The sequence below is a fragment of the Sycon ciliatum genome, chromosome 4 (genome assembly GCF_964019385.1).
Source record: "Sycon ciliatum chromosome 4, ocSycCili1.1, whole genome shotgun sequence".
Lineage (NCBI taxonomy): Eukaryota > Metazoa > Porifera > Calcarea > Leucosolenida > Sycettidae > Sycon > Sycon ciliatum.
In genome coordinates this window covers 12,574,779-12,588,017 of record NC_088646.1, presented here as the reverse complement: position 1 = coordinate 12,588,017, position 13,239 = coordinate 12,574,779, and the positions used below count along the sequence as shown (strand labels likewise).

The following is a 13,239-nucleotide window of genomic DNA, read 5'->3' as shown; positions in this document are numbered from 1 at the left end:
AGTGTCGGTGCGACGTTAAAATAAACTTCTACAACAACAACAACAACAACAAGTGTCCCATTAGAACGGTTTCTATCATTTTAGAGTTTTTCAGTGGAATTGTCATGGCGATGATGACGTCCGATCAGTTCGACCATCTCCACGTACTACGTGACCTAGCTATTCCAAACTCTTCGAAACTACCGTATTTCCCCGTAAGTTAGTACGTACTAACTTTCGAACTTAGCAGCCACATGAGTTTGTTTTTCTTTTTAGTATTTTTGGCACCTATGACATCAGGGAATGGATGGCCCACGCCTGGAAAAAAACAAAAACAGAAAACAATGAGGAGCTACAAAGCATTAAAGACAGTCAGTGCGGTGCGCACATGTTCAACGGTTTGAGTGCTACGCACATGCCACAGTTCAGAAATGCAAATTGCACTCGGCAGCCACCAGTTCGGTCGATGATGGTTGAGCTACTGCAACTCTGCTCCAGGACCGGTGTCCTCGGAGGGCCATAATGGGCGAGCGAAGAAGGGCGAACCCCACCCTGCATCTGATCCATGCCATTGTGATGGAGTAAGGCTCATTCTTCTTGTCGCTGATGATCAGTCCGAGCCGCTTGTAAAGGGTAGTTGCCGCCTTGCCTTGGCCTCCGGTGGCACTGAATACGAGGGGAACCGTGGCATGCTCCACCTCACGAACACGCTCCTCATAATGCCGACGCTTCTCACGCTCATGCTTTGCGTATGCGGCGGGGATGGAGTGGACCGAGTTCGAACGAGCATGAGGGTTGAACACCCGAATATCAAAGAAAGCTCGCTCAAACCGGCCACCCCATACCCCGCTGGCAGCAACATCCAGCCTGGCACCATCCTCACGGATAGCCGTCCGGTGATAAAAATTCTCACCAGATAACGGCTGAAGGCGTGGCTCAATGCTGATATCATGAGCTGCTGATGTGAGCATGGTAGCGGTCAAGTCCCGCAGCTCGTTGTGCCGCAGAGACGGATAGCCACCTACTGGGCAAGGCAAGGCGTGCGGGACAGTGAAGGCAGCTCCACAGGCACAGCTCTGGGGGAGGTGGGGCGGAGTCCGCCCGTAGCGGTGGCAGACAGCATCTCGAAACGCGCCCTTGTGTTGTGAGAACCCATGCTGCTTGAGTGGTCGACAGGTGAGCCAGTTCGACGCACCCTTTCCGGCCGCAAGATCCATGGACCTCTGCAGGTCTCCATCCACGCCATCGTACACCTCCTTGGCATGACGCTGCTCCGTCTTTCTGGCGTCTGCCCTGGCTTTAGCTTTGGCTGCCCTGGTGTTGTCCGCCTCCTCCTGTGGCGGTGTAGCCACATGAGTACTAACTTTCGGGGGTGGTACTATCTTTCGGGGAGTACTTTTTTATCGGGGGTAAATGACACGCAGTGGGAAGCCTGCGCAACTCTAGTGTCCGTGCATATGATGTATGTACTGTACGGTGTCTGTACATGTAGGACGGGTACGAACTTACTATCTTTCGGGGGAACTGTCTTTCGGGGTGATAACCTCGGCAGTGGAAAGTGTATTTTTTATAGGGGGTACTAAGTCATTGGGGAGAACTAACTTACGGGGAAATACGGTAATCCGCCTTCCCATCGGATGAGTTTCGAGGAGCTTCGTTTTACTGAAGAGGCCAATAAGGCCACCTCTCCAGAAAAACGAAACTCCTTGAAAAGTCAAAGAGTGACAATTCGAACGCGCCTCTAAACTGCTTAAGTAGTAAGAGTCTCCCAGGTTGAAACTCTGGGTGAGGATTGTTGGCAACCAGGGAGCCGTAAAAATACGTATTTTTACGACTCCCTGTTGCAGTGTTGGCAACATAGGCATAGGCATAGGAGCAGTGATGACGTGCAGTAGCCATGGTAGCGTAGCGGATCGCCGAGTACGAGACTACGATCACGAGTCAGTAGATCTTTAAAGGGGAAGTACAGTGGATATCGGTTATAAAGTCATCGGTAATAGTGATAAACCGGCTATATTGATACAAAATGAAAATATCAAAAGCAAAACCAGAAAAAGCCAGTCAAATTATCATTATAACCAATATATCGGATATAGCGATAAATCGGCTATAAGGATACAGAATCACAATTCAAAACACCTCTTTGTACAGAAAAAATGTCATCTATAATGATAGCAGCACACGAGTGTGAGGCATTTGTGTCTCGACTTGGAGCCACATGTGTGTTGTCATAGGGTATTCTGGTCTGATGCTTCCTGAATGATGCCTTTAGGCCAAGAAGTTCTACACTCTAGACTGGGGAAGGTGCAGCAGCATGCATCATGTATCAGTACGCTACATTAGCGCGATCGAGTACCCACACGTGTATAATATGTATGTATGATGCGCGCAGTTGAAAATCGCCTGTAGTGATATACCGGTTATAGTGATAAAATGTGAAAAATCAGAAGGGCACGTTATAACCAATATCTACTGTATACCCTAAAATCAAAATTTCACCAGTTGTAGTCTTCGGGGTGCTGAGTCGAATGGTCTTGGTCCGAGGAAGCTGCGACGCTCCCTTCCTACTTGAATCCCAATCGAACTCGCGCACTTCCACCGAAACTGGGTAACTGCGCCCTACTAGATGGGGATTTGTATGCAAAATGTCACTAAAAGCGCCATTTCGTTCTTATAAAAGCACGGATGACCGCGATTGGCCCATATGTTGTAGTCTTTTGGACGCTGAGTCGACTGGTTTTGGTCCGAAAAGGCTGCGATGCAGCGTTCCTTCTTTATTCCCAATCGAACATGGTTGAACAAGCGGTCACGTGCTCCTGCGTACACCAGTCACCTGGTCACTGTGCCTGCAGGGTACAACTTACTAGCCTGTTTGACCTTTTTTGGGTGCAGTCCTGTCACTCGAGTTGAACTCGAGTTGAACCTTGGTGTGAAAGTTGTCGCCTGCTGGCGCGGTGACCAGGTGATTTGGGCACCCAGGAGCACGTGACCGCTTGTTCAACCATGTTCGATTGGGAATAAAGGAGGAACGCTGCATCGCAGCCTTTTCGGACCAAAACCAGTCGACTCAGCGTCCAAAAGACTACAACATATGGGCCAATCGCTGTCACCCGTGCTTTTAAAAGAACGAAATGGCGCTTTTAGTGACATTTTGCATACAAATCCTTTTAGGGTATACTTCCCCTTTAAAGTTTCTGGACGAACTGAGCTGGGGTGTGCGACAAAGCCTCAGCTGGAGCGAGAAACTCTCCCGGTAGACGTAGAGGACAGCCATACAGGAGTTCGGCGGAACTGCAACCCAGATCCTCCCGAAGAGCGGAGCGAATGCCAAGGAGCACAATAGGCTGTAGAGCTATCCACTGATGAGGGCGAGTGTGGGCTTTGATAGCTGCCTTGAGCTGCCGATGGAAGCACTCAACCACGCCGTTGGCCTGTGGATGATAAGCTGTGGTGTGGGAACGGCAACAACCAAGGAGACTCAGCAGCTCCCGGAAGAGGGTCCCCGCTTCTTACTGCCAACCAATTGGATCGGCTACAAGTCATGCCGAATCGGGCGGTTTTCGGACTCTCGCATCACACCTCCGCGCGTACCCTCCTGCTGCAATTGGACACCTACAGAGTATCCGAGATATTCAGGCAGAAGTTCATCGTTCTGCTCTGGAGGTCTCGGAATGGGCACGCAAGTTCTGATCTGCAAGCCCTCCTAGCTCTTTTGTCAGCTGGCCCAACTAGGTTGCACTCCATCATGGGTCTGCGCCAACCGCCAGTTTCCACGAAGGTTCGGCAAGGGTTGCCTCGCGTTCCGGGGCGCCCAGCTGTGGAACACCTTACCCAGCGATATACGTGCCATCTCCACGCTCCGCCAGTTCCGCGCCAGCATGATCCCGTACACCCTTAGTACCTAGAGTACCAAACGTCCTGTTTGATGATCAGCTGGCTTAGTTTTTCTCCACCTCTATCCTCATTACATCAGTCCCCAATTTCATTTATTACTGCTTTCTATCTGGATTCGCCACCTTTTCATTGGGCAGATCTGCCCGTTTGGTTTGCGAATTAAAATAAACACAACAACACAACAACAGGGCAGACTCGAAGTTAGCACCCCGGTCCGTGGTGATGACGGATGGCACGCCGAAACGAGAGATCCAGGTCGACACCAAAGCAGCAGCTGTCGATTCAGCAGTGTCGGGCAGGGGCATGGCCTCTGGCCATCGGGAGAAGCGGTCAACACACGTCAGGATGTATGTGTAACCCTGGCATGACGGGAGCGGACCAACGAGATCAATGTGCACATGTTCGAAACGCTGGCCAGGTGGCAGGAAACGACCAACAGGACTCTTGGTGTGACGCTGGACTTTGCAGCGCTGGCAGTCAGGACACGTGTGCACTCACTCCTTGATGTCTGTATGCATGTGAGGCCAGATGTAGCGAGTTGCGACGAGACGGCGGGAAGCTCGAACACCTGGGTGTGACAACTGATGCAGGGAGTCAAACACAGCGCGCCGGAATGAAACGGGCACATACGGACGAGGCTGACCAGGAGACGTGTCACAGGTGAGAGAAGTAGGGGTACCGGGCAACAGAACTGCTTGCCAGGCGAGTGAGGTACTCGAAGCTGCGCGTAACTGGCGAAACTGAGCATCGGTCGACTGAGCTGCAGCCATAGCGGCAAAGTCGAGGGCAGGCACAGCCGTGGCACCCGCAGGCAAGACGGGCATGGCAGCGGGACCAGCAGACAGGTCATGCGCAGCAGTGGCATCAGCAGGCAAGACAGGCGCAGCAGCGGCACCAGCAGGCAGTACAGGAGCAGTAGCCAGAGGAGGAGCAGCAGCAGCAACAGCAGACACAGCGGTAGCACGGGACAGTGCATCAGCAACCGAGTTATCTGTGCCCTTGATGTGGCGAAGATCCGTGGTGAATTCGCTGATGTAGGCCAGCTGACGGAGGACACGAGGTGGATGTGTTGTGGTGGTGGACTGCATGGCGAATGTCAGTGGCTTGTGATCCGTTAATATGTAGAACTGGCGGCCTTCAAGCAAATATGCAGCGGAGACGAGTAGGGGCTGCTCGAAGGACGTACTATACCGAGAGCCAACATGTGGTCGAATTCCTGTCGAGCGGCTTTGAGTTTGTCTGGGGCCAAACGTCGGACAACTAGTCACACGTGCGTGGGCAGGTGGGCCTGTGTCACGATGTTGTGTGTGACAGCATGCCTGACTGGTGTGTGCAGGCTGCGATTGACATCCGTGAGCTCAGGATACTGCGCCACAATACGGTAGCACGGGTGTGCAGGGTCAGAAACTGGCAATACCGGTCGCACAGACAAGCCAGTGTTGATGTGACCTATGGACGCCAGAGACGTTGAGGAGTCGCGTAAGCAGCGCTGGGACAAATCGACCTGTAGTCCATGGTGTGCCAAGAAGTCGAAGCCCAAGATGGGCGTCTTGACGTCTGCAATGACGAAAATCTAGTGAAACTGACGGCGGAGGCCAAGCGTTAAACACAGTGAACGCTCGCCATATGTCCAGATGGACATGCCGTTGGCTGCCTGGAGCTGGACAGAGGATGGCGGCTGGGCCAGGTCTGCTCTGGAAGGCGGGAGAACACTCACGGCTGCACCGGTATCGATGAGGAACGACCGTGCTGTGGCGGGGTCCCGAACATAGAGGAGACGGCCAGGTTTCACTGCGGAGCCAGGGACCGAGGCCGTATTTAGTTCCTGGCAGTCCCGTTTCCCGACTGGTATTGGCAGCCGGGCCGGCAGTGGAGGGCGCGGTCTCCAAATCGGCGATGGTAGAAACACAGACCGTCACGACTAGGGCTGGAGTCCCGTGACGATGTCCGGCTACCATGGCGACTGCTCAGACGAGAGCGAGATAACTGTTGTACAGCTGCAGTTAAATTGGCGATCTGGCAGCGCAGATCGTCCAGCTCAGATCTCGGAACGTTGGCAGCGGGTGCGCTGGCAACCGGAGCAGCAGCCACAGTTGCAGCAGCAACAGTTGCAGTGGCGTGTGGGGCGGAGACCTCCAGGATGCGGTCGGCCATGTCGGCGATCTTGTCCAAAGACATGGAATCGCCAGAGGAAGCCAATACCATCTGCACCCCGGCGGGCAAACGCTGGATAAACAGTTCCCGGAGCAGACTGGTATCGATGTCTGCACTGCCCAAGAGCTGCTGCATGCGACGAAGCAACTGACTGGGTTTGCGGTCACCAAGGACCTCTTCTGTGAGGAGGTGACGAAGTCGTTGCTGCTGGGACTGCTGAGTTTGGCGGACTAGCGTATCGCGCAGCTGCTCGTAGGGACGATCGTCAGGGGGAGATATAATCATGTCCCTTATTTCAATAGCATACTCCGGTTCCAGGGCACCAATCACGTACTGAAATTTTGTCAGCTGCCGTGTTATCTTGCGGGTGGCGAAGACTGCTTCAGCTTGAGCAAACCACAGCTGGGAGTCTTTGGGCCAGAAAGGGGAGAGTTTGATGGTCACACTGGACTGCTGCACTACAGGCTGGTCCAGTGGCACGTCAGCCGGCTGGCTGGGGCGCACTTGATCCGAGAGGGTACTGCGGCCACGGCTCACGGGTACGTTGGTGTCGGCTGTAGCTTGGTCGCCAGTGGCTGCATCAACAGCTTGCTGTGCAGAGGCCGTAGGCGTAGACATAATGGCTAGCGGGCGTGCGTGGGCACGGAGCAGTACTGTAGGTGTGGACTTGTCGGGGGTCACCAATTTAGAGGTCGGGGAAACCAAGTTTAATGTGTGCCTCTAATTCACACAGATTTACAGAAAACCACTCGATTTTTTATGGTAGGATTCTTCCATATCCCACACAATCAACTGGTAAGTATGATGCCAAAATAACTGCCTGTTAACCACAGAAAAACATCGTGCATGACCAAGAAACCAAACAACCAGTCAACTGCATACCTGTAAAACTCTCTGCCATGGGGTGAAGAGCGAGGCCTCAATAAAAAAGCCTCCCGAAGGAGAGAGTGGGCAGCTAAAAACGGAGCATGCGTACAGTGTGTATAACTAGCAAGGTCAAAAGATCAAATAATGAGCAGTACGCATGTACGTGGAAAATGCCATATAATGCGTATACGTGAGCCAAATATGTAACCCATGTAGACAAATAATGCAAAGCAAAGAAGTAGAGGTGGGAATATCATGAATACGTACGTGCAAGTAGATAAAGTGATGGAAAACGATAGGGTTTACGGAAGAAAACGATTAAACCTAGAACTATGTCTATGACTATGACTTGTCTTATGACTGTGTGTGTAAGTAGCCGGTACTAGCCGCACTACGAAGTAGATCTACGAGTCCTCGTACCGCGGGGTGACTGCGACGGGTCGACCGCTTAAATACCGTGTGACGCGACGGCCGCGAAATGTTCGATTTTCATGATTTATAATTATTTTTTTTGTATGCACGGAGATTGGAGGTCATACTTTTTTTCAATACAGAATCGTGACCGTTGAGCGATATCGATCTCCGGAAGAGTTGGTTCTTTCTCAGCAAAGGATTTGTAAAAGTCTCAGATACCTCGAGCAGCCATCCCTAGAAAAGTATGGAAATCCAACCTGAAATTATGGAGATCAAATTGAACAAAGGCCCAAATGGTAATTAATCTTCCTCCGGGAACCCTGCTGTTCGAGTTTATCGACTTGCGCAATGGCCATTTCGATTTTGTAATTATTTCCTTTTTACGATGTTTTGATGTGCGTATAATTCTATGTATCGTTTGCATGTAGGCCTTGGTTTCAATATTAGGGGAGGCACTGACAACGAGCACCGCACAGACGATCCTGGCATTTTTGTCACGACTGTGAGAGAAAAGGGTGCTGCTGCTGAGGATGGCAGACTTCGCCCCGGTGACAAAATAGTAGAGGTGAGTTGACATGTTGCTCTGAATGCAAGATCGTGCCATTCCAATGTGCAAGCGTGCAGAGAATCCATGCAGGGGATCACTCTATTAAGGCAGCCACCTGTGCAAAGAGACTACTAGAAGTAAGACCAATGTTTGTATTGTGATTTCCAGTTAATAAGCTGGATGAGGGGATAAGAGGGAGGTGATCAGCTGCACAATCGATTTGGCGAATCCCGAGCAAGTGCGCTCCCAGTGACCGTAAATAATTTCATGGGAATTTCGACTGGTTTCTATGTGCTGTGATTTTACAAACCGGCAAGCTATTCGTGACAGATCGCGCTCTGCATATTTGATTGAGTTTGAAGATGTCTTCTTTGCCACGTCGCGGCACACAAGAATGGCGCTTGGCGTTCTAGTCTCTACGACAGGATAGCTGCCATCAATAGCTTTCCAGAGAGTAGTTGTTTGTGAGAAAGGGCGAAAGGAAAGCGGAGATATGGCAACATTTGTATTTTGTGCCCTGTGTTCATTTTGAAGTTGGTTGCTCCAACGAGGAGCACACGCTTCTTGCCGAACTTGACACTTGACTGACTCACGACTGCCATCCGGAGCACACCAGGAGCACGCCGCACCTTCCGCTCGGCAAACCTGAAAGAAAGCACCACTCCCTGCTCAATACACAGTGTTTCGGGGAATTCACCCCTCATCAGTTGAGCTTGAGTAGGCTGAGGAAGATTGTGCCTGAAAAGCACCACTTATATACTGCTCTCCATGCCAAACCATCACCAGGGATACAAACTTACAGAGACGCTTTGTTTCCAGCGCGACAAACACCCCGTGAAGCCCCAGGTAGCAGCGTGAGTCAGAGTCGCTCATGGAGTTGTGCTAAACAGACGTTGAGAGCCAGTATAGCTATTCACAACGCTGTCACCTCCAACAACTAGTCGCACGTCCGCGTGAGGGACAACAATACGAACTTAGAAGTTGCGACTTCGGCGGTAATGTCATGAAGTTGGTTGCTCCAACGAGGAGCACACGCTTCTTGCCGAACTTGACACTTGACTGACTCACGACTGCCATCCGGAGCACACCAGGAGCACGCCGCACCTTCCGCTCGGCAAACCTGAAAGAAAGCACGACTCCCTGCTCAATTCTAAGTTCGTATTGTGTTCATTTTGTATATGAAATTCTTAACGTTGAGAAGGATGCCAATAACTCACAACGAGGCCGTATTTTTTATGTGCAAGTTATGTTTTCTTGGAAGTCTGGTACTACTTCCAATTATTTTCACATACCACACACATATGCTGCTAAATTGGCACCTATACGTCTTAACACGGAAATTGTACATATGCAAATTGTCAGAGTTCCGACATTGACATGATACTGCCAAAGCAAGTCGACTTCGGAGCGGAAACAAACGCCATGGCCACCACAAACTTCAGTGGCCGTGCCTCGCTCGCAATTGAGAGCAGCATCGCCCCAGAATCGCTGTCCGATGGTTCCGTAAGGTCGTGTGCACGTCACGCTGTGCTGCCGTCACTCAGGTACGTAGAAAATCGATGGCCTAAATTTCCGTCCCTGGGAGACTGTCGACACGGAGATCGCTCTCCATGGCTTCCCCACCATAAGCACCATCAGATTCTTCCAGGTACATCACGACTGCATCGTCTGCAGCGGCTGGAGCTCTCGATATTTGCGTGAGAATTTACTTGGCGTGCGCTCCGCTCCACAATTCGAAATTCGCTTGCATCGGCGGCTGGAACGAAGAAGTTATCTACCGGTATATGTCGTTGGTCCCAAAGCCAAGGACTGCTAGGTCCTCGTTGGAGAAGTCATCTGAGGACGAATGGAACTCACTGCGCAAGAAGAAATGCACCTGACGAAGTTTTGACAGATGCAGACGGCATTGTCGGCGCGCGTGTATTTCCATAAGTTTTCGATCGCGCAGTTCTCAATGAAATGAAATGGGACACGCGTAGATCTCTTCAGCTACCGATAGGATCATACCTAGGCTGTGTGAGGGCCACGGGAAATCCCTATGGGCTGATGCTTCCTGTCATGCCAGGCATTGTTTTGTATGCATGTCGAATGCGTCGTTTACGATGCGGTGCGTTCAAGTATGGGGCTGCCGGTTACAGGGTTAATATTCTAATCCGGTGTTTGGCTGCACCTGTGAAAAAAGCGGATTCTGTTGCATTCCATTTCGTATGTGCTTGATCTCGTTTTGTATAATTATACCACGCAGATTGCCTCCCCCTCCCCAGGTGAATGTGTCTTGGTTCTTGCTCTTTGTTTTCTTGCATCAGCTCATGCCAGGAAGTCATTGCTGTTTCTTTCTGTTGTGGTCCACTTCTCATCCTGTCATGTCACAGGTGAATGATATTGATGTGTCAGGCGTAAAGCACTACGAAGCAGTCCAGGCCTTCCATCAAGCTAAGGATACCGTCAAGCTCAAGGTTATCCGCAACCCCCATCCAGAGGAAACATCTGAGTCAGAAAATCCGCCAGCCGAGGTGCGTTTGCAAGATGTCGTGGGCATGTGCTAATAATTGAACTGTTATCAATGCCTCTCTGGCTGTGTCCCCCGATAAATAATTGAACATCACAAGAACAGACACGCCTGTATTAACTGAGGGCTGTAGTGAATCTGAGCTAGGATTGCTATCAAGAGTACTAGTACATTGCCAAGAATGTGCAACTCCTATCTTGGGCCATGATGGACTTACCCATGGTGGAAAATTTCATTGCTGCACTTTTTGGCAGAAGTTTGATAAAGTGCGTATCCGTAAGCCTTTCCACGATTGTTATGTAGAAAAGGTAGGGCTGAAACGAACCCCAATAGAGGCGAACGAAACATTCTGACGAACTGTACGCGTCGTTTGACGAACTCACGAACTGTTCTTTTAAACGAAGAAAGCCGCCACAAATGTCCACCCAAGCACTCCGTCACATGCGTAAAACAACCAAGAATTGGACGCTCTGCAATCACTTTCTTTTTTGAATGGCTGCGGTTACCTGTAATGGGGACCTGAGGCCACGGGTGGCTGGCTGAGCTCTGCACGATATGCATGTACATTATTATTTTCAGTACAAGCAGGAGACTGCATGTACCTACGCATGCATCGACGAACGTTCGACGCCTTGAAGTCCCATTTGGAGCGAACCTAGTCGAACGTTCTAAAATTCATTTCACCCCTAAGAAAAGGTGTCAGGTTCAGGGCGCATGGTTCTTTAGCTTTGACGAGCGTAGCTGCTTTAAGAGGAAGATCTCTACATTTTTCCATTTCCTTTTAATCTCTGGCTGCGCGCGGTGGCTACATTGAGCCAGATGACCACCAAAAGAACTCCGCTGTGGGCTGAGAGATCGTCGAGTTGCACACTCTTGGCTCTGTACTAATGATGCTATCCATGACCAAAGCGAATAAGCCAGACTATTGGAAATGTTCCGCATCCCGCAAGCTGGTATCGTCAAGTCCGTAAAGAAGTATGTGCTTCCTTTCCAACTTAGTGGTCACACCAGTACTAGCTTTCGGGCACGAACTAACTTTCGGACCTGACTTGTGCATAATGGAGAAGTCCTTTTTCTCCAGCACATGCCGTAGCATATACATGGGCATGCTATGCGCTGCATGTGCGAACCGTGCCGATACTCATTTCCGGCATTATGCTTACCCCGGCTGTCTCGACTTCAGGAGAAAGTGTCAAAAGGATGAAGGTTTTTTTAAATTAATTATTTGGGCGGGTGCTTATGTACGGGCTTTCACAGAAAGAAATTGATGCACTGCATCATATTGTGCACCTCTGAACTACATGATGATAGTGAAATTCTGTACTTACCTGACTTGCCATCCAGTGGAAGTAGCTTTCTTTTTTTTTGCATCCCTATTGTCAAGCAAAAAGTACCTCTGAATGAATATGGCCGTGCATACCACATGTCGTGCAGGGAATAAGGGTTCACGATTGTACCCGAACAAAAGGCGAAAGGCCGACTTCGGGCTTTGAGCAAAAGTTTCTTCTTCTACAGTACTACTCAGTGCTTCACATCTGTTCTTTGAGTTCAAATCTGAACTGCATGGCTGCATTGTTGACTCTCGTTGCCTTGCGGCCACTGAAGATGGCCAGATCGTTAACAGTACTAATATAATATGTATATACGCTGGCTCATATGTATTTCATAGTGAGGTAAGACGTAACTGTGCCCTATCAGTACAGTATTCTTGTTTCACATTGAACTTTTGATTGCCGGGGTGATGTTTTCGGGATGAGCGTGGACAGCTCGCCACTTCAGGAAGATACCTGCAGTCCTGCCATTGTACAATTCCTAGCTTGCCTCGTCTATTCTGAGCAACGTTTTCCAAATGTGTTTCTGTCTCCACTGCTCTCGTGTGTGCAGGGTGGCTCTTACCTTCCCTACATTGTTGTCTTCGGTCTTGTCGGCGTGGGAGCATACTTCGCATGGAAAAAATACAGCTCTTGAACTGCTGCCATCACTATTTAGACTTTGCAACGAAGCAATGAAGCACTGAAGCGTTGGTTGCGGGAGGGCAGATTGGCCGGTGTCTCCTTCTGCCTATCATTGGGTCGAGACACCTCATAGCAAGACGTGTCTCTCTTTATTTTCTCTCGTATCCAGCCTCTGCTGATTTGATCTTTGCCGCACATTCTTGTTTGAATGTGAGGTGCAGTCCTGTCCCCTCTTCTGGACACCCACGCTACTAGCGTGCAATATTTTGAATCTTGACGTTGATAACTCATTTTGGGTGTTATACTTGTCTGTATCGCGTATATAGGTAGTGCTGCTGCTGCTGTCAATGTCGATCTGACGAGGGTGAGTGAGGGTGAGTGAGGGATGTGCTGCCTAAGTAGTATTGTGTAGTGCATCCTGTTTGTTGTGGCCTTCCTGGCCTTGTGGCCTTTCTGGCCTTGTTGTTCTGTATCTTGTTCTTCTCATTGTTGTGCTTCCCGCTGTTACTCTTAATCCCATGCCTGCTAGTTCTAGCCACGTTTTTGCAATTTTTTGCTTTTATGAGTGTCAGGATCGAACTTTTTTTTTCTCCGCACCACAAGCATTCAGTTGTGGCTCATATGCCATGTATTATACTAGCGTTTGAAAAGATCCGAGTGTCTCCTCATTGTGTGTGTGTGCGTGGGGGGGGGGGGCTAATCTTCCAGTAGGCTACTTGCAGAATTGCTGCAGAATTTCTTGTTTTCAGCCGCAGGATTCTGTACGGAGTTCATTGATATTTTTCAACTCTTTGATAATTGCTGATAATTCGAAGTTAGCAAAGTGTAATTCGAAGTTCACTGTACATTGTACTGGTCAGTTCACTGTTCAGTTTGCATGAGCAGGCTGTGCCGGTCAGCTCAGTATCCGTGAAATCTGT

The 13,239-nt window shown here is 50.0% G+C and overlaps 2 protein-coding genes across 2 annotated transcripts; one reads left to right on the top strand and one right to left on the bottom strand.

Moving 5' to 3' along the window:
• Positions 1–5,691: 5,691 nt before the first annotated feature.
• On the bottom strand, positions 5,692–6,645 carry LOC135813407 (uncharacterized). The gene has a single exon (XM_065326504.1). The coding sequence runs from the start codon at positions 6,643–6,645 to the stop codon at positions 5,692–5,694; it is 954 nt and encodes a 317-aa protein (XP_065182576.1).
• A 799-nt stretch (positions 6,646–7,444) lies between these two features.
• On the top strand, positions 7,445–12,971 carry LOC135814541 (synaptojanin-2-binding protein-like). Its single transcript, XM_065327669.1, has 4 exons — positions 7,445–7,604; positions 7,737–7,873; positions 10,228–10,368; positions 12,249–12,971. The coding sequence occupies exons 1-4, from the start codon at positions 7,553–7,555 to the stop codon at positions 12,330–12,332; spliced, it is 414 nt and encodes a 137-aa protein (XP_065183741.1). The 5' UTR covers positions 7,445–7,552; the 3' UTR covers positions 12,333–12,971.
• Positions 12,972–13,239: the final 268 nt, after the last annotated feature.